Raw genomic sequence first — 25,951 nt, 5'->3', positions numbered from 1 at the left:
TGGGGTGTTTGACACAGGTAATGAAGTCTCATCTGGGCTAGCCTCAGAAAAGTGCCCACAATGCTCACTACTCTGGGAAGCCTCTCATACTGCAGCCCATGGAACCAACTGCCCTCTTGTCTTGGATTTCCACATTTTGGAGTCCCCTTTCCTCAGCCTAAGGTTATAGAATTTTCTGGAACTCACTCCTAAATGTCGAGGTGTTCAGCTGACAACTCACTTTTATTTTTTGCTGACTCCTCTTGCTTTGTCTTTCTTTTTAAGGAAGTTCTAGTTAATGGGTGTGGGTGTTTCGCCTGCATGTATGTACCACGTGTATTCCTGGTGCCCTCAGAGGTCAGAAGAGGGCATCGGATCCCCTAGAACTAGATCTATAAAAGGTTGTGAGCCACCATGCTGAAAACGTAAAAAATATTTACTTATTTTACATAAGTCTATGTAGGTGTTGTGCAGGCATGGGGCTCATATGTAGCAAGCACCCGTGGGGAGGCCAGAGATTAACACTGTCTTTCTTAGTTGATATCCACTTTATTTCACAGAGGGTCTCTTGTTGAACCCAGAGCTCGAACATTTGGAGCCAACATACTCTAGGGATTTGGTCTCCATCTCCTGAACTCCTGCATGCAGGGATTACAGTCAGGGAGTCATGGAATATGGCTTTTTAAAAAAATTTCCTTCCCTCCTTTCTTCTTTCTCTTCCTCCTCCTCCTCCTCCTCCTCCTCCTCCTCCTCCTCCTCCTCCTCCTCCTCCTCTCCTTCTCCTTCTCCTTCTTCTTCTCTTCTTCTTCTTACTTTCTTTTTCCTGAGACAGTTTTTCTGTAGCTTTTGGAGCCTATCCTGGAACTCGCTCTGTAGACCAGGCTGGTCTTGAACTCACAGAGATCCACCTGTCTCTGCTTCCTGAATGCTGGGATTAAAGGTGTGCACTACCACTGCCTGGCTTGCTATCTATCTTCCCTTCCTTCCTTCCTTCCTTCCTTCCTTCCTTCCTTCCTTCCTTCCTTCCTTCCTTCCTTCCTTCCTTCCTTCCTGAGTTTGTGTAACAGTCTCGGCTGTTCTGGGACTTGTTTTGTAGAACAGTTTGGCTTCGAAATCACAGAGATCTGCCTGCCTTTACCTCCGGAGTGCTGGGATTAAAGGTGTGTGCCACCACTGCCTGGCTTATTTTCATTTTTTAATGTGGATGCTGGGTACTCTGAACTCTGGTTTTTATGATTATGGTGCAATCCCTTTATCAATGGAATCATCTTCTTAGTGTCTTTTTTTTTTAAACAAAACAAAACAAAGCCTTGAACTCACTACTGTGAACTCACTTTGTAGACCAGGCTGGCCTCAAACTTCTGATAATCCTGCTTCAACTTCCCACGTGTTGGAATTTCAGGGTGTGAATCCACTATGCCTAGCTACACTTTTAGAAGTATCTGTTTTTCCATCACATCTTTTCTTGGGGATTGGAGAGATGGCTCAGCAGTTAAGAGCGCTGATAGCTTTAGTAGGGGTTTTGTGGGGTTCTCAGCACCTACTTTGGGCCACTCACAACTGCTTTTAACCCCAGCTCCAGGGGCCCCAATGCCTCTGTTCTCTCCACTCAAATGCAAATACCCACACATATATGCATAAATTTAAAAGATAAAAATAAATTTTATAAATAAGTTGGGTGTGGTGACAGATGACTGTTTTGTTTTATTTGTTGAGATAGGGTTTCTCTGTATAGTCTGGAACTATGTAGACCAGGCTGATATCAAATCAGATATCCACCTGCCTCTGCCTCCAGAGTGCTGGGAGAAGAGGCATGCTTCCCATGTCCTTCTAGCATCTGTCTTGAATCCCAGCACTTACTCAGGAGGGATAGGCGCATCTCTGGAAATTTTCGAGGTCAGCCTGGTTTATACAGCAAGTTCCAGATCAGTGAGGTACACAGTGAGAATCTGTCTCAAAAACACCAAAGAGGCCGGGCGGTGGTGGCGCACGCCTTTAATCCCAGCACTCAGGAGGCAGGGGCAGGTGGATCTTTGTGAGTTCAAGGCCAGCCTGGTCTACATAGAGCTAGTTCCAGGACAGGCTCCAAAGCTTCAGAGAAACCCTGTCTTGAAAAGAAAAAAGAAAAAAAAAACCCACCAAAGAATTAAATTAAAATAACAAATCTTTGCGTTGTAAAAATGTGCAGTAGAGTTTTCTGTGATTAACCCTGACAGGCAAAGCACAGAATAAGACACAAATATCTTCTTCAATTCCCTGACACTTGCACACAGGTGGATGCTTCCTCTCCTGAAGAAGCCTTGTCCTGTGCACAAACTCCCTGGCTCCATCTTGGCTTCCTTCACCTCCTGCTGTCCCTACAGGGCTCTGTGCTCCACAGATGGTCCTTGAGCCTCAGAGAAGCTCCTGTACTCCTTAAACATTGTCCTTGGAGATCTCAGGAGAGCCTGTATGTATACAGTTCATGAGTGTGTATACATGTGCTTGCAAGGGGTGCGCATGTGTGTGCATCTAGATGTCCGAGGTTGATGCTCTATGCCTCCCTCAATCACTTTCCGCTTTATATTTTGAGAGAGGGTCTCTCTGAACCCAGGGCTCATCAATTTAGCTAGACTAGTTGGACAGAGAGCTCCAGGGATCCACTTGTCCCTACCTCCCCCAGAGAAAAGGTGGGAGGTAACAGCAACACCCTCACGTCTACTTCTTTAGCTTTATTTTACTGTTGTTTTTGAGACAGGCAGTCACTATGTAACTCTATGTAGATCAGGCTGGCCTGGAATGCACAGAATTCTGCCTGCCTCTGTCTCCCAAGTGCTGAGACTAAAGATGTGTGCCACTATGTCTGCCTTAGCTTTGTTTATTTTAGATTTGTGTGTATGGGTGTGTGTGTGTGTGTGCGTGTGCGCACGTGTGAGAACGTGTGTGTGTGTGTGTGTGTGTGTGTGTGTATAAGTGTTTCTGCCTTCATGCGTATGTGCACCATGTGACTGGTGGCTGTGGAAGTCATAAGAGGACACTGGATCAGCTGGGTGGTAACTCACGCTTTTAATTCCAGCACTTGGGAGGCAGAGACAGGAAGATCTCTGTGAGTTCGAGGCCACCTGGTCTACAGAGCCAGTTCCAGGACAGCCAGAGCTACACAAAGAAACCCTGTCTCAAAAAACAAAACAAAACAAAAAAGTGGGCATTGGATCTGATGGAACTGGAGTAGCAGGCAGTTGTGAGCTGCCATATGAGGAAACCAAACCCAGGTCCTCTGCAAGAGCAGCAACTCCTCTTAACTACCGAGTCATCGCTCCAGTTCTGGCTCATTTATTTAGAAACAGGGCCTCACTTTTTAACCCTGGCTGTCCCAGAATCCACTAGCTAGACTAGGCTGATCTGGGAACTCACAGAGATCCTCCTGCCTCTGCCTCCTGAGTGCTGTGATGTAAGGCGTGCACCATGAGTCTAGACTTATGTCTGTCTCTTACATGGCTGTGGGAGATTGAACCAAGGTTCTGACCTTTGCACAGCTGCCACTTTACCATGGAGCCGTCTCCCCAGCCTCAGATGCTCACGTTTGAGGGGTGAGCACCCTGCTCCCAGCTCTCTGAACACAGTTAATGGTCCAGATCCATTTCTTTTTCTTGGCATTCCTGAGAGCTCCTTACCTCCCGCTACAAGGCTAGCTCAGGTCCCTGCCACAGCCTCCCACCTCCCAGCCACAGTCTGTTTCAGAGGCTGCTTGGCCAGCCTCGCCTGGTCCTGCCTGCAGAAACATCTGGGCAGAATCCTCCAGGGTCTCCTCCTCAGCTGGAGAACTGGAGCAGGAGCGGGAGTGGGGGGAGGAGCCAGGGTGAGTGGCAGCTTTCACGGACACCTCACTCTTCTTGACATGTTTACTCACAGGCTGTCTGGGAAAGTGAGAATCCTCCCTAATGGGTGTTTCACCCAATTAAATAATTAACTCTGAGTGTTGCTAAGCATTCTGGGCTCAGGCTCCCCTTCCTGGAGGGGCCCTCCTGTCAGGCAGAGGCTGCTGCCAACCAGGACCTGGCCTAGGCCAGGAGGAAGCTGCCCAGAGGGGCTGGGAGGGTGCCCAGCTCCTGGGAGCGCACTAGACAGGGAAAGAATGGCAAGGAGTTCAGATAGGGAACTGAGAGTCACAAAGGGATGGCAGAACCTTCTAGAGCTTTTCCATTGGCTTTCTAAGTTTTACCCTCCCTGCCCCCATCCTTCCCATACCCCACTACGGGGGGGGGGGGGAGAAGAGGAAACTCCCTCCCCTCTACACGTATTTAGGAGAAAAGGCACTTTCCCTGCCAGGCAACCAGGCTAGGAGTCTACAGGGAGAAGCTAAATGCATTTGGCTCATTCATGCTATAGAATATCACTCAGTCCTCAAAAAGAATGGATTGCTAAGCATGGGTGCCACATGTCTACAGTCCCAGCACTTGAGAAGGGGAAGTAGAGGCAGGAGACCTAGAAATTCAAGGTTATCCTTGGCTATATATGGATTTTGAAGTCAGTCTGAACTTCATGACACCTTACTTCAAAACAAAACAAAAAAAACAAAAAATGAGATCATTTATGTGCGGATGTGATGATTTGAAAGAATATAGATCCATAAGGAATGGTACTATTAGGAAGTTTGGTTTTGTTGGAGTAGGTGCGGCCTTGTTGGAAGAAGTGTATGTGTCCCTGTGGGGGTGGACTTGAGGTCTCCTATGCTCAAGCTATGCTCAGTGCTGCACACAGTTGCTTCTGCTGCTTGTGGGTCAAGATGTAGCACTGTCAGTTCCTTCTCTAGCACCACGTCTGACCTTCTCTATAGATCCAATCTTCACACAAGTCCCAAAAGGAGCAAGGAGCTGCCCTTCAGGGCTTGGCCACTGGATGGCAGCCTTGATACACTTGCCACCACCGCAGGGTCAGCCCAGATGATGATGATGATGATGATGATGATGATGATGATGATGATGATCCTGATTTGAGACAGCCTAGGGCTTGGAAGCTAAGACTGGCTCAGCCTCCCCAGTTTACAAGCGTGCTTCACAATGCCCAGGGAGGTTATCTTTTAAACCATGTAGGAACCAAAATTGAACTGTTGCTTACCTCCCGCTCTGCAAGTCCCAGAGGTTCCTGAAATGAGAGACGTTGTTGTACCCAAATAGAATGGGACTGGGAAGCAGAGGGTGAGGTCAAAAAAACTCAAGAGTAATTCCAAGAGAGCCTGGATCTCTCCCACTGTACCGCGGGCTGAAATGGAAGCAGAGGGTACCTAGTTTCAAAACTCAAAACCTGCGCCAGCTGTGTGGCCTTAGGCAAGTTCCGTATCCTCTTGCTGCGTGGTTCCTTAGCTGTGAATGGACTTGAGCAATGGTGACAGCTCTTTCCTTTGAGGAAGTGTGTTTAAAAAGTACAAATAGCAGTGAATACAGAGCTACACCCCACAGGCAGACAGCACTTGGAACTGTTACTAACTCTGCTCCCTGCTCTGGAAGTAGAGAAGTGTGGTTTCAGGTCCATTAACTGTGGAGTAAATGAAGCTGGGTCCCGTTCCCACGCTCCCTGGGGCAGGCAGCCGGCTAAAGCTGGGGTTGGGTAAGTGGAAGGGGTCCCTTTGATGGGATGATAAGTCATGGCTGGTGAGGTACCCTGCATCCCATTCCCTCTACCACACCTCCACCAAAGCTACCTCCCCCTCCTGGAAGTCCCCAGCTTCTCTCCTTTCTCAAATCTGACTGAAGGCCTTCTCTGCGAGCCTGTTCCTGGAAGTCCTTGACTAATTAGGGTCTCCGCCACACATCTGTACCCCAGGCATATTAAGACATGATGGTATCTACCTGGATGCCTGACCTGAAAATTGCCTCTTAAACATTAACAGTACAGCTTTATAAGGGCCTCATGGCATCTTCTGAAATTGTTTCAATGAATGGAAACACAATGGTGGAAAGCCAACTCAGAGAAGTAGGCCTTTGTTTAAATGTGAACCCTACCTGTCTTTTTTTTTTTTATTTTTATTTTTTTTTTTTTTTTTTTTGGTTTTTTTTGAGACAGGGTTTCTCTGTGGTTTTGGAGCCTGTCCTGGAACTAGCTCTTAGTAGACCAGGCTGGTCTCGAACTCACAGAGATCCGCCTGCCTCTGCCTCCCGAGTGCTGGGATTAAAGGCGTGCGCCACCACCGCCCGGCTTTTTTTTTTTTTTAAATATGGGGCTGGAGACTTGGCTTAGTGGTTAAGAGAACTTGCTGTTGCGCAAGGGATCAGGGTTCAACTCCAGCACCCACATGGAGTCTCACTATCTCCTCGGGCACCAGGCATGAATGTGGCACACAGATGTGCATGTAGGCAAAACACTCATGTACATGAAATAATAAAAATCAATCAAAAATTTTGAAAAAAGTTCCCAGTAGAACACAAACCACACAGATTCATGAGAGAAGCCATTGTCATTTTGTAGCTTTTGTAGGACTTGGTAGCACAGCTAGATGGTGTGCTGGTCCCAGTAGTCCAGAGCCTACGTGTGAGCAGGCCACTCATTGAGGTGACGTTATAATGGGCTGTGTGGCCCCCAGACCTTAACAAATTCAACTGCTCTCACCTCATATTGACCTTCCCGGAGTGTTGGTTCAGTGAGATCAGAGCTGATCCAAAAGTCTCTCCCCGCAATAAAACCACTTCTGCTGCCGTGCCTGCCATTCTAGCACCTGGGGACGTTGGGCCCGACTCACTGCCATCTGCACCCCACTGCACCCTACGGCGCTGTCCCTGTGTGTCCTCATCGTTCCCTGGCCCACCTGGGTTTACACATGCTCTTCCTGGAGGGCCAGTGCCCCTCCTTTAGGTCAGCTTAGGCTAAATGCCACCTTCGTGGTTCAGCTAAATGTCACCTCTTCCATAAAGCTTTCTTTCCTGAGGAACTTGCCAGCCATTCATTGTGATACACGCCTGTCATTCCAGCAACTGGGAGGCTGAGGCAGGAGGATTGCTTCCAGATAGAGGCCAGCCTGAGTTACATAGTAAGTTACAGGTCAATCTGTGATCATATCAAGATGTTTAGCCAGGCAGTGGTGGCGCTCACCTTTAATCCCAGCACTAGGGAGGCAGAGGCAGGCAGATCTGTGAGTTCTAGGCCAGCCTGATCTACAGAGTAAGATTAGGACAGACTCCAAAGCTACAGAGAAACTCTGTCTCGAAAAAACAAGAGTGGTGCCACAGCATACAGAGGTCAAACTAGAGGAGGTTGGTTCCTCCTTCCACCACGTGGGTCCTGGGGATTGAACTCAGGTCATCAGGCTTTGTAGCACTCACCTTTGCCTGCTGAGCCATCTTGTCTCCCATATGTGGCAGAATCTTAACACTAAACTCACTGTGGACAGTGGGTGGAACAGGAGGCTATGCTGTTACTGACAGAATTCCGTTCAGCGGTAGCCCCAAAAGATTGCATATCCTATTGGGGCGTTGTTGTGGGGTAATCTCGCTGCACACTGTGTAGATGTGTCTTTGCTAAGGCACCTTATGATTAGTTTAATAAAGAGCTGAATGGCCAATAGCTAGGTAGGAGAGAATGGGCGGGACTTCAGGGAAGAGATAGGAACTCTGGGAAGAAGAGAAGTAGAAGACACCATGGAAACACTGAGGAAGTCAGACATACAGTGTGGAGGAGAGGTAATGAGCCATGGGGCAGAAAGTAGATTAATATAAACAGGTTCATTTAAGTTATAAGAGCTAGTTATAAACAGGCCTAAGCTAAAGCCAAGCTTTCATAATCAATAAGAAGTCTCCATATCATTATTTGGGAGCTGGAATCCATAGAAAGGCTGGCTACTGCTGTGGCCAGCACAGCCTGGATAGCCGAGACTGGCCCAGGGGGTGCCGGGATTGAGACCCGGAGGCTTCTTTTCAGGTGGAAGAACAGCAACCTTTATTTTGCCCAGCAACCTTTTATACCTCTACTCATTCTGTGGAGACCCACCAGCCAGAAAGAACACAAACATCCTGGTCAATTACAGACCACAAGGAAGTTGCCCTGTGGGTCAGGGGGACTGAGGGCAGCTGGATCACAACAGGCTACAGGACATGGCAACACAAGTCTTAATTCCAGCACCAGGAGGCTGAAGTGGTAAGATCCTTTGAAACTCAAGGTCAGCTTAGGGCTACATAGTGAGTTCCAGGTCACCCAGGGCTACACAACAAGATCCTGTGGTAATAATTTAAAAAAAAATCTATAGCTTAGCCTAGTGATGATACGGTTTTCTTGGTTAGTGTAAGTATACTTGGAGATGTTCACAGCATCTAAAAGCGTCCCCCAATCATGTTTCTCAGAATGCATACCCACAGTTAGGCAACATGTGACTGCTTTCTCTGTAAGGTGATGGCCGTCTTGGGCTTAGGAACACTAAACAGTATGTTAGCAAGGCACTTGCGGGCTTTGAACATCAAAGGCAAGCCTGTGGGGTGGCGCACACCTTTAATACCAGTGTTTGGGAGGCAGAAGCAGGTCTCTGTGATTTCCAGGCAAGCTTGGTTTATACACTGGGTTCTAGGCCAGCCAGGTCTACATAGATAGAGCAGTGGTTCTCAATCTGTGGGGGTCTAATGACCTTTCACAGGGGTCACATATCAGATATTTACATTATGATTCATAGCAGTAGAAAAATTACAGTTATGAAGTAGCAACAAAATAATTTTATGGTTGGGGTCACCACACCGTGAGGAACTAAATTAGAGGTCACAGCATTAGGAAGACTGAGAACCAATGACACAGAGGGACCCTATCTCAAAAAAAAAATACTGCAGGACTCCCAGTTACAGGTTTCAGGGACCCGTCACAAGTCTGTGACCTTGTCAGGGTCTCTCTTACCGCCCAGGAGGAGGAATGCCTCTTCATGGCATGTGCTGGGGCTCATCATAAGGGCCATGTCTTTTTTTTTTTTTAAGATTTATTTATTATATATATACAACATTCTGCTTCCATGTATGCCTGCACCAGAAGAGGGCACTAGATCTCATTATAGATGGTTTGAATCACCATGTGGTTTCTGGGAATTGGACTTAGGACCTTTGGAAGAGCAACCAGTGCTCTTAACCTCTGAGCCATCTCTCCAGCCCATGTCTTTCTTTTTTTAAAGATTTATTTATTATGTATACAATGTTCTGCTTGCATGTGTCCCTGCAGGCCAGAAGTTGGCACTGGATTTTATTACAGGTGGTTGTGAGCTACCATGTGGTTGCTGGAAGTTGAACTGAGGACCTCTGGAAGAACAATCAGTGCTCTTAACCACTGAGCCATCTCTCCAGTCCCCCATGTTTTTCTTTTTGAAAAAGTTGTGTTTATTTACTCTCTCTCTCTCTCCCACCCCTCTCTCTATATATACAACTTTTTGGAACTGGTTCTCTCCTTCCATCCTGTGGGTCCCAGGAATCAGGCTTGGTGGCTGGTAATTGCTTTATCCACTGAGCCATCTTAATATGCCCAAAGGGCCCTGTGGCAATTTGAAAGAAAATGGCCCCCCAAAGGGAGTGGCACTATTAGGAGGTGTGGCTTTGTTGGACTGGGTGTGGCTTGTTGGAGGAAATACATCACTGTGGAGGTCTCATATATGCCCAAGCCACACCCAGTGTCCCAGTTCACTTCTTGTTGCCTGCTGATCAAGATGTAGCCAGCACCATGTCTTCCTGCATGCCACCATGTCCTGCCATGATATAATGGACTAAACTCTGAAACTGTAAGCGAGCTCTAATTAAATGTTTTCCCTTTAAGAGTCGCCATGGTCACTGTGTCTTTGTACAGCAACAGAAACCATCTCCTTCTAAAGCCTGAAAGCCCAACTCTCATTCTGACTCCACCAGGTTGAACTCAAGGAAAGGTGGCTCCTGTGAGCCAGGAGAAGAGGGGTCAGCAAGGCATGGGGCAACTCTGTGCTGCCTGAAGCACTTTGGGCAGAGGATCAAGGAAGAGGGATGGTTGGTGTCTTGGTTAGGGTTTCTACTGCTGTGACAAAACCTTATGACCAAAAGGAAGTTGAGAAGGAAAGGGTTTGTATGACTTTCACTTACTTCCAAATTGTAGTTCCTCATTTAAGAAAGCCAGGACAGGAACTCAAACAGAGCTGGAACCTGGAGGCAGGAGCTGATGCAGAGGTCATGGAGGAGTGTTGCTTACTGGCTTGCTCCTCATGGCTTGCTCAGCCTGCTTTCTTATAGAATCCAGGACCACCAACCCAGGTGGCAGCACCCACAATGGACTGAACCTTCTCCACCAATACCTAATTTTAAAAAAATGCTTTATAGTGGATCTTATGGAGGCATTTTCTCAATTGAAGTTCCTTCCTTCAGATAACTCTACTATGTGTGTCAAATTGACATAAGACTAGCTAGCACAGTCAGTTTGCTCAAAGTGCACAGACCCTACTGGGTGCAGCCTTGCAAGCCTTGGAAAGATGGGGAAGGGGTAGGGTGGGACTCCAAACCTTGTTCAGACTGGCAAGTGCCAGGGTGTCCAGAGAAATTGTAGTTCTCTATATGAGCAGTAGAGGGCGGACCCAGCTAGGTGCAGAGTGAATGAGGTCAACCGGCCTGGAAAGAGCTATGCTATGGTCCTGAACAGAACTTTGGGCGTGGACTCTACAGTTTCTGGTAACCAAGCAATGAGAAGCTGGCCTTGGTGATGCAGGCTGTCCTAGCAGCACTTGGAGGAGGAAGCAGGAGGATCAGGAGTTCAAGGTCATCAAGGTCATCCATGGCCAATCCGGGCTATGTGAAATTTTGTTCCAAGAGTAGAAAAAATAAACATATATGAAAGCTGCATAAGTGGCTATAATCCCAATACTTGGCAGGTTAAAGCAAGAGGATCTCAAATTGAAGACCAAGGCAGGTGTGGTTGGTGGTATAGTCCTGGTCTACTTAGTGAGTTCTCCTGTCTCAAAAAAAAAAAAAAAAAAAAGGAAAGAAAGAAAGAAAATATCAAGGCTAACCTGGTCTACACAGTGTAACCTTGTCTTTAAAAGAGGGGGTGGGGTGTGTGTGGAGATGGAGGAGTGCCCTCCCACCCTTGGGAGCTCTCTAACAAAACCTTTGCCTGCCTGTCTCCCTTGTCTCAGTTTTTTTGTTTGTTTGGTTTTATGATAAATGGACCAGAGAATTCAAAGACAGAGATAAAATCAAGAGGCTGGATGGGAGGCAGTACCTTTACCCTGAAGTTAAAATCATCATTAAGGGTTGCAAAAAACTTAAAACAAACAAACAAACAGGTCAGAGGGGCTGGTGAACGTCAGGGAGAAACCCAGTCATTTGCAGACAAACAATCCCAACAGAACAAAGCATGAAGGTCAAGTTATACAGTGCTGGACTGGAGGGAGCACCGCTTAGCTATACGGGTGCCCATTTGTTTGCTCATTATTTTTCCTTGGATCTTTTCTGTCCTCCTGAAGAATGCTCCTTTGCAGGGTTCTGCACCTGCTCACCGGCTAAGCACAGCTTTTGTTTATTAAGGCTGAATCCTCAATTCACCTCACTCTTCAAGGCTAGTTATGCTGCGTATTTAATTCTAACATGGCAGTTGTTCTCTTTCCATCCTTTGAGGATATTATTCTATTATGGTCTGTTTACCCTTGCCAGCAAGAGATTTGTCAGTTCAGTGGTTGTTTCTTTGTGGATGATATGACTTTACTCTCTAATTGCCTGGTGGGGGGGAATCCTTTTTGTTGTGGAAATTTTCAAATACCTTAAAACAGAGAGAATAGTACAGTGAATGTCTTCATTTCCAATATCTATCTAGTTTCAAAAGTTGTCAACATATCTCTGTTCTGCCCATCTCCCCACAGACCTTCCCCAGACAGAGTTTCACAGAGCCCAGGCTAGCCTTAAACCCCAGATGTAGCTGGGAATGACCCTGTATTTCCCATCCTTGTGCCTTTATCTCCCATGGGTTGGGATTAAGGGCAAATACTGTCATGCCTGGGCCAGGCAAACACTCTACCACCTGAGCAACAGCCCTCGCCTACCCCAGACCACATCACAAGCTAGACTGTGCCCTGTAACCGCCATTCTCTAAAGGCTGAGTTAGGAGGATTGCTAGGCAGTCAAGGCGGGAGTCCAGGATGGCTAGAGATGAACGCATAGCAAGACCATGAAGCAAACTAGACTGAGCCTGATTGTGGAGCCAGGTGTCAGGGAACCCTTCTGCCTTTCAGGTTAGAGAGAAGTGTCTTGTCCTAGTCGGAGGAGAAGAATCCATTCCCACTCCCTTTGGAAGAAAAGAGGCACCAGCTTCGATGCCCTGAGTTTAGTTATCTGAAGCCAACTTGGATCCTGAAATATTAAATAGAAAATGTTTGGGAAAATGGTGAGATGGGAGATGGTTCAGCGGGTAAAGGCACTTGGCCCCAAGCCTGAAGGCCTGAGTTCCATCCCCCAGAGCCAATCAATGAGGAGAGAGAGCCAGCTCTCTCTCATCTTCACACGTGTGTGCACATACACCCTAGCTTTCCCCTTCCCACGTGCTTGTTTATATTTTCCTTGTCTTCCTCTTCCTTTCCTTCTTCAGTTTGGGTCTTACTATGCAGCTCTGGCTGGCCTGGAACTCACAATGTAGATCTGCCTGAACTTGAACTCCCGGACATCTACCAGCCTCTGCCTCACAGTGCTGGGAGTGAAGACATGCTCTTCCATACATGGCTTTAAAGATATTTAAATAAAATAGCTTTCGCTAATGGCAAAGCTTGGGAGACTTTATAAGTGCTGTAAGATACAGTATAACACATTTCTCTTAAGAATTTCAAAATAATAAATGATGAAAAAGTTCAAACCTATCTCTAAAACAGAACAGCGACTGAGTTGGCTTGTCACCACCTTGACGAAATACTCGAGACAATCAACTTAAAGGAGGGAAATATATTGGGGTTGATGGTTTTGGAGGTTTAATTCATGGCCACTTGGCTCTGCCATTTCTAGGCCAGTTAGGGAGGATGTGGTAGACAAAGCTGCTCACCTCCTAGGGGCCAGGATCAGGAAGAGACAGAAGGGCCCAGGATGAGTTACAGTCCTTCCACGGATCAAGACCCTCAGCTGGGTGCAGCCCCCTAAGTCTGCATCACCCTAAGTCTGCATCACCTCCCTCCGATAGCGTATCAAATTAGGACTCTGTCTAAAGATCTGATGGCATCAGAGCCTTGCCCTTGAACACTGCTACAGTGGGAACTGAGTCCTCAATACATAAGCCTTGAGGAGACAGTTCGGATCCAAACCATAACAGGAGGCAGAGTAGGTTTCATCTTTCGAGCTTTCCTTGGGGAGATTTAAAAAAAAAAAAAAGTCTAGTCACGGCAGACACAAACAGCAGGACAAAGTATTTAGTGATTCCAAAGTCCAGCTCAGTGAACCAATGAATTTACTGGGTTTTCTTACAGAGCATGGGTGAGGGGTTACTTAACAGAATTACGGGTGATCCCTCCCCCCAACAACCATGCCACTAGAAAGTCTTACCCCAGCTGGGATGATGTTTTCCCCACAGCTGCGTGGATGTCATCTCCCCTCCACAAGGAAACATCCTTTGGTGTCCTTTGGTGTGTTGTTTTATTGTTCCTGAAGTATTTTGAAACAAAGTCTCCACTTAGTGTCTCTCTAGTGGGTAGCCATTGTCTTATATCACCCCTACTGTGTTGAGGACAACTAGCAACACCCCTTCATACTCTCTACTTCTGGGTCACATTCAAATTTCCCTAATAGTCTCAAAAATGGCTTTTATCTCCAGTCTGTTGGCATTGGGGTACACTTATTTTTCATTTAGTAATTATGGCTTATACATTTCTTTTAACCTAGAGTAGTCTTTCCTTTCTTTAATTTCCCGCGATAATGACACGTTGGAAAACTGGATCAGTCACTCTGTGGACTGCCCTCATTTCTGGTTTTGTCTCTCACCTTCCTCATGGTACCACCTAACCTGCTTTTCTCTCCCCTCTCTTGCTGCTACCCAGAGTGCAGCTCTCAGGTCTTGATCAGACAGACTTCTCGTGGGAGACCAGGTTGGATCTAGATGGCATAGGTTTTTTTTTTTTTTTTTTTTTTTTTTTTTGGTTTTTTCGAGACAGGGTTTCTCTGTGGCTTTGGAGCCTGTCCTGGAACTAGCTCTTGTAGACCAGGCTGGTCTCGAACTCACAGAGATCCGCCTGCCTCTGCCTCCCGAGTGCTGGGATTAAAGGCGTGCGCCACCACCGCCCGGCTGGCATAGGTTTTTTAAGGCCAATTTTTATTTTATGTGTATGAGAGTTTTTTTTTTGAGACAGGGTTTCTCTGTAGCTTTGGATCCTATCCCTCTGTAGACCAGGCTGGCCTCAAACTCCACAGAGCTTTGTCTGACTCTGCCTCTCAAGTGCTGTGATTAAAGGTGTGCACCACCATCACCCGGCTGAGAGTTTTCTTATACATAGTGTGTGCACAGTGTGTGTGCCTGGTGCCAGAGGTGCCTGGCAGGAGGAAGTGTCAGTCCTCAGAGTCTGGAGTTGCAGGCAGTTAGTTATGAGACTCCCTATGGGTGCTTGGAACTGAACCTGGGTCCCTTCAATAGCAACTAGTGCTCTTAACTAGTGAGTCCACAGGGTAGTTTTTTGTTTTTGAGTCAGAATCTTGCTACAAATTTGTCTTGGTTTCTTTCCATGTTTCTGTGATAAAATGCTCAGACAAAAGTAGCTTGAAGGAGGAAAGGGAATATTCGGGCTCACACACAGTCCGTTGTGGTGGGGAAGTCAAGAGTGTAGAGATTCAAGCAGTGGGGCACATCACATCCAGATTGGGAAGCAGAGATCTAGGAATGGATGCTGCTCCTCAGCTAGCTTTCTCTGCTTATACAGGATCCCAGCCGAGGAAGGATGCTCCCCACAGTGGAGAGGCCCCACCTTAATGAACTTAGTCAAGATAATTCTCCACCCAAAGCGCTGAGGCCCACTCCCAGGTGATTCTAGGCCTTATCAAATTGACAGTGGAGGTTAGTCATCAAGGAGATAATTCTGAACCACCCTTAAGGGTAACTACAAGAACATTTATGGTAGGAAGAGGGAGGGCAGAGGGGATGGTGGGTAAAGACGCTTGCCGTGAAAGCCTGGCAACCTGAGTTCAATCCCTAAAGCCCACATGAAGGTGGAAGGAAGTAGCTAACTCTGGAAAGCCGCCCTCTGACCTCCACAAGGGTCTGCTGTGTGCACGTTCCTTCCCATTCCCAGGTAGAGGTAAAATTAACACTTTACAAGGAAAGAGGTGCTTTGACTACAGACCCTCTCCAGGGCTTCCAACAGACACAACCCTGTCTTCACTGGCTGATGTAGAAGGGTCGTTATCTATCTGTTGTTTCATTGGCTGATTAATAAAGAAAACTGCTTGGCCTGATAGGTCAGAACATAGGTAGGTGGGGAAAACAGAACAGAATGCTGGGAGGAAGAGGAAGTGAGCTCAGACACCATGCCGCTCCTCTCCAGGGCAGACGTGATGAAGCTCCGACCCAGGATGAACGTAGACCCAGTGAAAATGATTCTAGATTTCCATTTCCATCAGAAGAAGAGAATACATTTGTGGTGTTTATTTTTCTTTCTTGTCTTTTCTTTTTTAGACAGGTTTCTCTATATAGCCCTAACTGTACTGGAATTCAATGTGTAGACCAGGCCAGTCTCAATCTCACAGAGATCTGCCTGCCTCTGCCCCACAAGTGTTGGGAACCGAGGTGTGCGCCACCATGCCTGGCTTAAATTTGTGGTGTTTTAAGCCATTGTTTATTAAACACAATAAGAAACTAACACTAAGTTCTCAAAGGTGTTTGATTTAGCTAGGTGCTATGGCACATGTTTATAAACCTAGCACTAGGAGCCTGAAGCAGGAGAATCACAGGTTTGAGACCACTGTAGGCTCCATACTGAAACCTTGTCTCAAAAGGAAGAAAACTTAGGGGCATGAGACATGAGAGCACCCCACCCTATCTCAAAAAAAAAAAAGACAAGGAAAAACAAAATGAACCCTTACCAATATCCAAGTTTTATTTATATTTTGTTTTCCTTTAGGGAACAGAATCCAAGGCTTTGGGATGCTGGGCAAACATTTTACTTGCACTAAATACACTTTAGTCCTGATGTATTTTAGAAATTTTTGAGATTATAATTTAATTGTAGCATTTACCCTCCCCTTTCTTCCTTCTCAACCCTCCTGTATACCCTTCCTTGCTCTCCTTCAAATTTATAGCATCTTTTCTCATTAACTGTTACTGTCAATATAGCTTTTGAAATAACAGAAACCACATAAACTCTTTTGGATTTCCCATTAAGAATGGATTTATGGCTTCATTGATGTTTTACTGGAAGACTGAGTGGCCCAGGTTGTCCTCATCAGTAGGGCATTCTAGTTGGGCCTTAGCACTGGTGCCTGTCCTTCCTTGTGTGAAGGCCAGCTGCTTCTCTGTGGTGTCTGCAGCTCCTATTTCCTGACTGGCTATTGGAGGCTTTCTGCAGCCATGTTTGCATCTGGGTGGGAGGATGTGGCTCAGGCAGGCCCTTTGCATGGCTGTGACATCGCCTTTGCCAGCACAGGTTATAACTGTCTGCTTTTTGAGAAGTCTTTTTGCAAGTTTATTTCCTGTACTGGGCATTGAATTCAGGACTCCATGAATGCCAGGCAAGCATTCTACCACAGAGCTACTGCAGGGGTCTCTGCGACCTCCACAGCCAGCAGAGTGACATCTGAGGGAGGAGAGGAGGCAGTTTGTTTCATGATGGCCAGTATTTGTTCAAACTCCAGGAGTTTCACCCCGAGTGGCTTATTTTTAAGCATATTTAAGCACAGCCCAATTTGGTGAAAACTTTCTTGGTGATAACTCAACCCTGCCTACACAATGAAACAAGTTAAATAAAGATTGGATGTGACTACATCAAAACTCTTTGTAAGGTCCATAAAGATAGGTTCTATAGACTGACTGAGAAAAACAAGCTTAAGATAAGGATCTGGAGCTGGGCAGTGGTGGCACATGCCTTTAATCCCAGCACTAGGGGGGCAGAGACAGGCAGATCTCTGTGAGTTCAAGGCCAGCCTGGTCTACAAGAGCTAGTTCCAGGACAGGCCCCAAAGCTACAGAGAAACCCTGTCTCAAAAAATCCAAAAATAAAAAATAAAAAAATAAAGATAAGGATCTGAAGGAGGGTCCAGAGTGGTTTCTGGCCACTCGGACATCACAGGGGTCAACAGGCTAGTATGCAGGTCTTCTCCCAGCCTCCTGAGTGTATTGCATTCCTTCTCTTGAAGGAACAACCCTGCGTGCTAACATCCCAGGTTCCTCTGGTGCTTATCTGTTAGCACAAAGACCTCTGGCCCTCCTCCAAGCCCTTTTAGAGGTTCTAAAGTGGGGACAGAAAGGCTACCTCCCAGGCTGTGTTACTATTGTTACTATTACTTATTGGACAGGGCCTTATGTAGCCCAAGCTGGTCTATGTAGCTGATGACCTTGAACCTCAAACCTGCCTGCTTCCACACCTGGAGTGTTGGGATTACAGGAATGTGCGCACACTACTGATTTATCCAGGGATTCTTGCATGCTGGGCAAATGCTCTTCAAACCAAGCCACATCCCCAGCCCGTCTGAGTATTCTGTCTTGTCAGCTGCACATCTGGCTAAAAATCCCCCATGGATGTAACCAGGAGGGTCATTCCCTCTGTCATGTTTCTGGCCTCTCTAGGATATTTGGGAGTTAGTAGTCTCTCGTGTGTGGCCTCTCTAGGATATTTGGGAGTCAGTAGTCTCTCGTGTGTGGCCTCTCTAGGATATTTGGGAGTCAGTAGTCTCTCATGTGTGGATCTTGCTGTTTTCACATGGCACTGACAGCCTCTGGGAGCCCAGGGCCGCCATTCACTTCTGCAGCCCCGTCACTTTGAGGGTGGAGAACATTGTTCTGTGTCTGGGACATGAACAACACACCTGTATAGTTCACTTCAGCACAGGTGGGAGAGCATCTGCTCAGCCGATGAGGTACAATACACAGTAAAGATACCTTAAAAGTCCGTGTTTGTAGTGATGAGGCGAGCAGGCCTGCTTTTCATCCCGCCCGACTCCTGCACAGCTAGCTTTACACCCGAAATAACAACACACAAATTGTATTCATTTAAACACTGCCTGACCTCTTCTTGGCTAACTCTCATAACTTGCTTAACCCATTTCTAATAATCTGTGTAACACCGCGAGGCGGTGGGTTACCGGGAAGGATTCTAGCCTACGTCCATCTTGGGCCGGAGCTTCATCGCATCTGCCTCACTTCCCTTCTTCCCAGCATTCTGTTCTGTCTACTCCGCCCACCTAATTTTCTGCCCTATCAAAAGGCCAAGGCAGTTTCTTTATTAACCAATGAAAGTAACACATAGACAGATGACCCTCCTCCATCACATGTTGGAGCTGAGCTTGTGGCCCATGCCTGAAATCCCAGAACTCTAGGGGTGGAGATAAAAGTGCCACAGGTTACATAGAGGTCAGCCTGGTCTCAGGGTGAACTCCAGGCCAGTAAGGGTTACATAGTGAGACACTTACCCTCCCCACAAATAAAAGAAAAAAATATTCAAAAGTCAGGTGTGATGGTGCACACCTATCATTGCAGTAGTTGGGAGGTGTAGACAGGAGAGGTTCAGTCACCCCTGGCTCCATAGTTTGAGGCCAAATGACACTGGGAGGAAGAGGAAGAAGGGGAGGAGAACAAAGGAGAAGGAGGAGAAGAAGAAAACGATGGAAGAGGAGGAGAAGGAGGGGGAAGGCGAAGTTGAGGGACACGTTTATCACTCAGAGGCTAAGTCCTCAGGACCCCTTCTATTGTCCCTTGATAAGTAGCACCCATTGCAAGGCTGTCCACCACTTTGCATTTCCTGCAGTGCTTGTCTCAGGTCAGGCTTCTCAGGTTGGCTTCTCACACTCTGTCCCCGTCCCCATCCCAAATGACCAATAGTTTTGCATAATCTTACCCACTGTCTGCCTTCCCACTTTCACCAAAGCATCCCACCAGTGCGCCTCCCCACCAGTGCATCTCCTTGCCAGTGAGCCTCCCAGCCTCCCCACCAGTGCATCTCCCTGCCAGTGTGCCTCCCAGCCTCCCCACCAGTGCATCTCCCTGCCAGTGTGCCTCCCAGCCTCCCCACCAGTGCATCTCCCTGCCAGTGCGCCTCCCAGCCTCCCCACCAGTGCATCTCCCTGCCAGTGAGCCTCCCAGCCTCCCCACCAGTGCATCTCCCTGCCAGTGCATCTCCCCACCAGAGCACCTCCCTGCCAGTGCATCTCCCTGCTAGAGCACCTCCTTGCCAGTGCATCTCCCCGCCAGTGCATCTCCCCGCCAGAGCACCTCCTTGCCAGTGCATCTCCCCGTCAGAGCACCTCCTTGCCAGTGCATCTCCCCGCCAGAGCACCTCCTTGCCAGTGCATCTCCCCGCCAGAGCATCTCCCCGCCAGTGTGCCTCCCCTGATATTCCTCAGTCACCTTGACAGCTGTGCCACTGCTCTTCCAGGAGAGTGACCTTGCTGCTTTATGGCTGCCTTCCTAATCTCTACGGGTAACTGCTTGCACCAGGACACACCCACAGTCTTGCCCAGAGCACAGCTGCAGAAACTCTGAGGGCTGAATAATATTTTTAGGAAGTATCCCCCTCCCACTATTGGGAAATAATTTGAATCACCCTTAGAAAATCCCAAATTCTGTTGGGTATGGTGGCATACACCTGTCACCCCAAAATTCAGAAGGCAGAGGCAAGAGGATTGTAAGTTCCAGGTCAGCCTGGGCAACAGAGTTAAACTGCTTCAAAACAAACAAAAACAAGAAGTCCCAAACGAACAAAAAATAAAGCAATCACTCTGAGTGAAATGTAGCAGTACAGAGAACTGGACACTCAGAGGCCATAGTTTGCCCTTATTTATTCGTTCAAGCATTTACTGCTATCTTTACGGACACGTAGACCTTTTGTTTTGTTTTTAATGGGTTAAAATCCAATTCTGTTGAGACATATTTCTGGCTCTACTGCCCCAGCTCTGGGCACCTATAGTCCTTCCTGGTTGGTTCTTTTGTTTTTCTGGCATCCCCCAGACTTCTTCCCCTAAGGACATCCTTATTTTCCACGATTACAAAACGATCCGGGCTCATCCTGTTTTCCCTCCTCTGCCTCTGGAAGCAGGGATTTCTCCAGGTCTGTAGTGGGTGTGGTGGATGGTCTCAACTTCTAATCTAGAGGAAGAGGCCTTCTGGAGGGTCAACAGTTGCCAGGCCACAGATAGCAAGTTGGCAGACTCTTTCCTCTTCAGGTCACCAGGCGAGCACTGCCAAGCTCCATGGCCCTTTTATGGCCTCAGTCCTGAGCCAGCAGGAAGCCCAAACTTGCCAACTGCTTAGGCCAGGGCAGGAGGAAGAAGGGTAGGGGGCAGGGGTAGTACATCTGGGCTCCCTTTGCCCTTTTCTGGAGGCTGCCTACTGTTGTGGGGAAGGAAGAGGGCAGGAGGTGGGGGCGGCTCTGCGGCCAGCATGAAACAGACTCTAATGGAGCATAACAGATTCTTGGTAGTTGAAAGTTAAGAAAGAACTTTCATTTGAAAAACTTTGGGAGTGTACTGTTAAAAAATGGGAACTTCAGCTCAGCAAAGGGTGTGTGTGTGTGTGTGTGTGTGTGTGTGTGTGTGTGTGAATGGTGATCAGTGTGAAAGGCCAGGGAGTTAGTGTGAGGAGGAGTGGGGACTTCTGAGTCTGTAACCTTGGGCCAGTCAGCTGATCTGTTCATACCTCAGCTACTTCTCCAGCACCACGCCTATCTGTACATCGCCACACTTCTCACCATGATGACAATGGACTAAACCTCTGAAACTGTAAGCCAGCTCCAATAAATGCTTTCTTTCATAAGAGTTGCCTTAGCCAGGCATGATGCTAAGTCCCAGCAGTTGGGAGGCAGAGGTAGGCGGATAAAGGTTGAGTTTGAGGCCAGCCAGGCTTATTAGTGAGTTCAAGGACAACCAGGGCTGTACAGAGGAACCCTGCCTCCCGGTCTAGAAAACTAAACCAAAATAAAACAAAAAGTTGCCTTGGCCACTGTGTCTCTTCACAGCAACAGAACATTGACTAAGACTCCACTGGATCCTGTTTCAAAAAATTAAAAGAAAACAACTAAGCCTACACAAGTTTATAGTATGTAGATGGCTAACAAGGCAGTATGAAGGCAGAGTGCCATAGGCAAGAAAATCACTACAACTCTTTTTTTTTCTTTTGTTTTTCAAGACAGGGTTTCTCTGTAGCTATGGAGCCTGTCCTGGAACTAGCTCTTGTAGACCAGGCTGGCCTCAAACTCAGAGATCTGCCTGCCTCTGTCTCCCGAGTGCTGGGATTAAAGGCATGTGCCACCACCGCCTGGCTCACTACAACTCTTTCAACGTCAGTTTGAGTTTTCCAGTTGGTGTCTTCAGGGAAATGGCCTAAGCTTGGGTTTCCTCCTTGTTGAACTGAGGGAAGCAAGAGAACACTACCTCACTCCTGTGGTTGACTTTGGGATCAAATGAGGTAACACAGAATGGAAACAAGAGGTTCCCAAACCCACAGGTTTAACCTTTACTCTTTAGGGCTCTCAAATTATATGCAGACAGTGTTAAGATTAGAAAGGCAACAAATTGCTGGCAGTGTTGATTTTGGGTGGTACTTTTATTTTTCTTTATAGTTTATGTTTTTTCCAAATAACTTAAAAGGTTTTGTTTGTTTGTTTGTTTGTTGTTTTGGACAAGGTCTCATGTAACTTGGGTTGGACTTAAGTTCACTTTGTAGCCAAGGATGACCATGGACTTCTTCCCTTCCTTCCTTCCTTCCTTCCTTCCTTCCTTCCTTCCTTCCTTCCTTCCTTCCTTCCTTCCTTTCTTTCTTGTTTGCTTTTTTGAGACAGGGTTTCTCTGTAGCTTTGGAACCTGTCCTGGAACTAGCTCTTGTAGATCAGGCTGGCCCTTGAACTCACAGAGATCCACCTGCCTCTGCCTCTCAAGTGCTGGGATTAAAAGGCATGTGCCACCACCGCCCAGCGAAAATTTAAAAATATGATTGGGCAGGATGATTCGGACAGGGAAGCAAGTGCTTGCTGTGGACCCTGATGACCTGGTTGGCCTTGGGAGGAGAACTGAGTGGATTGTCCTCCGACTGCTACACATGTGGGTGCTGTGCATTTGCGCTCACAGAGACAGATAGACAGACTGGGCAGGGGAGATAAAGTAAACTAAAAGAGATAGCCCAGGATATGGGAAGCTTTCTAAATCTCTTCTGATACTTTTAAAATTTGATTGTGTTTGGTGGGAGGGGGTGTGCTGCAGCCAGTGTGCACGTGGAAGTTTGAGAACAGCTTGCTGGAGTTGGCCCTCTCCTATCGTGTGGTGCTGAGGATCAAACTCAAGTCGTCAAGTTTGGTGGAGCCTCCTGATTTGTTTGGGTTTTTTGATCTGAGTATATTATGTACACATTATTGAAAAATATTCTAAGTCAGGCGGTGGTGGCGCATGGCCTTTAAAAGCAGCACGTGGGAGGCAGAGGCAGGGGCAGGTGGGTGTCTGTGAGTTCAAGGCCAGCATGGTCTACACACACACACACACACACACACACACACACACACACACACACAGAGAGAGAGAGAGAGAGAGAGAGAGAGAGAGAGAGAGATCCAAGGCTAGACAGAGAACTCTGTCTCAAAAACAAACAAACAAAAACCTAATCTGTGTAGGCTCTGAAAGTTAACAACAGCAAAAAGTAAAGGCTCACCGTGCAGCACCAGCTGACGTAGCACCGGCTGGCCTTGGATTTGCCTCTGGAGCCCTAGCATTACAGGCTGTGCTGCCATGACTTCTTGGCTACGAATCCTAGGCAAATTTCTCTAGTCTATAATTCTGTCTTCTGGAAAACTAAATTCACGTACAGGATGGCTCTGAAGATGAAATGAGGTTGTACAATACAGTTCATGAGTCAGTGTTGGCCAACTCCTGCCATAATTTAGCATCCAAAATTATTAATCATCATCTTCATAATGAACCAAGCATGCTGGCGGTACTCAGGACACAGCACAGCAGGCATGCACGAATGGATTCAGATGCTGAAGATTAGCTCTGGAGAAGGCTTGCCTACTACAAGAAAGACCCCGTGTGAAATATAGCTCTAACATAAAGTTTGTGAGTTTCGTTTTGTTTTTTGGACAAAGTCTTACCATGCAACTTTGGCTGGCCTGGAACTCACTATATAGACCAGGCTGGCCTCAAACTCAAAGGATCTGCCTGCTTCTGCCTCTCAAGGGCAAGTTTTTGACAGGATCTCACATGGCAGTCCTGGTTGATCTAGAACTCCCTACACAGACCAGACTAGCCTCGAAGTCACAGAGATCTTCCTGCTTCAATTTCCAAAGGGCTAGAATTAAAGGTGTGCACCACCACAGCCGGCCACACAAAATAGTTTTAAAGACGGCTGGGCACGAGTTAGAGCATGTGCTGGGCTACCATGTGAGCCCCAGGTCTAAAAAAATAAATAAATAAAATCAAAACAGTGTGGTGGCTCAAAAATAAATAAAATCTTGTCGTGGGGAGCATGGAGGCAGGAGAATCTGTGAGCTCGAGCCCTAGTCTATATAGCAAATTCCAGGACAATCAGGACTGCATAAAAAACCTCCGTCTCGAAAAAAAAAATGGTTGTTGGTAGCCCCACTCCAAGAGACTTCTCAGCACACAGTTGGCTGCTCCAAGTCATCACAGATCCTCAACTGCAGTGTCAGCGAAGGCTGTGATGCCGGGTAGTCACGTGGAGCGGCGGGATGAAGGATGGGAGAGCATGTGTGATTTAGGGGCTCTCCGGAGTCGGCATCTTCCCTCAAACCTACGCTGAGTGGGGTCTTCGGAGCAGCCAGGGTTTTCGGGAGTAGAGGAGCTCGCAGGAAAACCTGGGATGCCCACGCAGAGCGCGGCGAGTAGTAACGCAGAAGTCGGGTTTTCCAGCTTGAGGGTCGCTGCCAACCGGGGTGGGGCCATAAGGATAGTCACGCCTACCTCTCTGCAGAGGCAGTTAGCAGCCTTCACCCGCTACCCCTCCGTTTCTTCTCTTGCAGATCCTCACGTGCACACGCGAATCTCGTCGTGAATAAGGCGTGGCCAGCCCCCAATCCCCGCCTCAAATTCGTGCCCGCGCCCCTTCCGCTCCTGTCACCTTTTAGTACCGCAGTACTAGCTTGAGGGTCGGCGAGAGGGGCTGGGCCAGTGAGGGTGCCCCGCCCACATCTTTGCAGAGACCGCGCCCCTCTCTGGGCTTCTAAAGCTCCAAGACAGCTATAGGCTGGTGGAGCCAGGGGCGGGGCCTGGGCGGGGCCTAGGCGGGGCGTGACGTCGCTGGGCGGGCGGCCGCCCAGGAGGCGGGGCGGCAGGGAGGCGGCGGCCCTCTCGGCCCAGGCCAGCCCGCAGCTGAGGCGGTCGGTGCGCTGCAGGCAGCGCCCGGAGCCGGCTCCTAACAACATCCCGCGGCTGTCACTCGGTCCCGGGGTCAGATATGGCCCTGGTGCGCGACGCCGAGTCCGCGGCCGGGTCCTCCCGTTGGCTGCCCACGCACGTCCAGGTGACTGTGCTGCGGGCCAGCGGGTTGAGGGGCAAGAGCTCCGGCGCTGGCAGCACCAGCGACGCGTACACGGTGATCCAGGTGGGCCGCGAGAAGTACAGCACCTCGGTGGTGGAGAAGACGCAGGGCTGCCCGGAATGGTGCGAGGAGTGCTCGTTCGAGCTGCCGCCCGGTGCTCTGGACGGCCTACTGCGGGCACAGGAGGCAGATGGGTCCCCTGCGCCCTGGGCCTCGGGCCCCAACGCCGCCTGCGAGCTGGTGCTCACCACCATGCATCGCTCGCTCATCGGTGTGGACAAGTTTCTGGGCCGGGCCACCGTGGCTCTGGATGAGGTCTTCCGCGCAGGCCGCGCCCAGCACACGCAGTGAGTCTGGGACGCTGGGAGGGGGTACCGAACGGTTGATGGCTTAACCGAGCTGGGTTGGTGGTACATCGGGACCCCAACCTCGCGCTCTAGGACATAAACCGACACATTAGTTATTACTTGTCATTTTGGGGTCCCCCCGACTGCCTCCCAAACAGCCTGGTGGGCCTGGAAGGCCTGATGGAGTTGGTATAGTGACCAAGCGTTAGGAGTACATGGCCAAAGAAAGTTCGGAATGGGATTCTGAGACTGAGAATTCAAGAAGGGAAGTTTCTGGCTTCAGGGCCTGCTTTCCTGTTCTCAAAGAGGTGTCCAAGCCTGTAGGTGAATGGAGGGACTGTCTCACCTTGTAGACGCATCAAGGTGAGTTGTTGTTACCTTCTAGGGCAAGATTGAAGGGAGACGCCCCAGCAAAACCTAGAGGTTACACAGAACAAGTGCCTCTTGAATGTACAGGGATGCCCTTCACCATCTAGACATGCTCCCTGACTCTGCCCAGGGTACCAGAACTGAGAGAATTGGTCGACCTCCTTAGAGTAGGAAGGAAATGCCTGGGTCAGCTTGCCTCCAGTGAGGCAGTGGCGTGGTTATAATGCCCAGCCGTTCTCCAGGATATTTTCCCTGGAAAGGTTGGAGGGATTTTTGTTGTTATTTTGTTTTGTTTTGAGACAGGGTCTTTCTTTGTAGCCCAGACTGTCCTGCAATTTGCTATGTAGACCAGGCTCCCCTTGAATTCAAAGAAATCCTGCCTCTGCTTCCCCAATGCTGGGCTCAAAGGTGTGTGCCACTAAAACTTGGCTGTAAGGATAGGGTATTTTAATCATTTAGGCTGGCAGGGTTTGGCCTTCCTAAAGTAAAGACCTAAGACTTAGCTGAGCAGTGGTGGGTTTTTTTTTTTGTTTTTCCTCAACACTTGGGAGGCAGAGACAGGCTGATCTCTTTGAGTTTGAGGCCAGCCTTGTCTACTAGTGAGTTCCAGGCCAACCTTGGCTACACAGAAAAACCCTGTGCTGGTCGGTGGAGGC

General features: G+C 48.2%; 1 protein-coding gene across 4 annotated transcripts in view; it reads left to right on the top strand.

Moving 5' to 3' along the window:
• The first annotated feature begins 24,358 nt into the window (after window positions 1–24,358).
• Rab11fip5 (RAB11 family interacting protein 5) overlaps window positions 24,359–25,951 on the top strand; it is a 38,144-nt gene continuing 36,551 nt past the window's right edge. For all 4 annotated transcript variants that reach the window (XM_075983691.1, XM_075983690.1, XM_075983689.1 and 1 more), the window contains exon 1: window positions 24,359–24,926. In XM_075983691.1, the coding sequence (XP_075839806.1) occupies window positions 24,496–24,926 (431 nt within the window). In that variant the 5' untranslated portion in view covers window positions 24,359–24,495. The remainder of the gene's footprint in view (window positions 24,927–25,951) is intronic.

Source organism: Microtus pennsylvanicus, chromosome 8 (genome assembly GCF_037038515.1).
Source record: "Microtus pennsylvanicus isolate mMicPen1 chromosome 8, mMicPen1.hap1, whole genome shotgun sequence".
NCBI classification, from domain to species: Eukaryota; Metazoa; Chordata; class Mammalia; order Rodentia; family Cricetidae; genus Microtus; species Microtus pennsylvanicus.
This window is presented reverse-complemented; position numbering and strand designations above follow the sequence as displayed.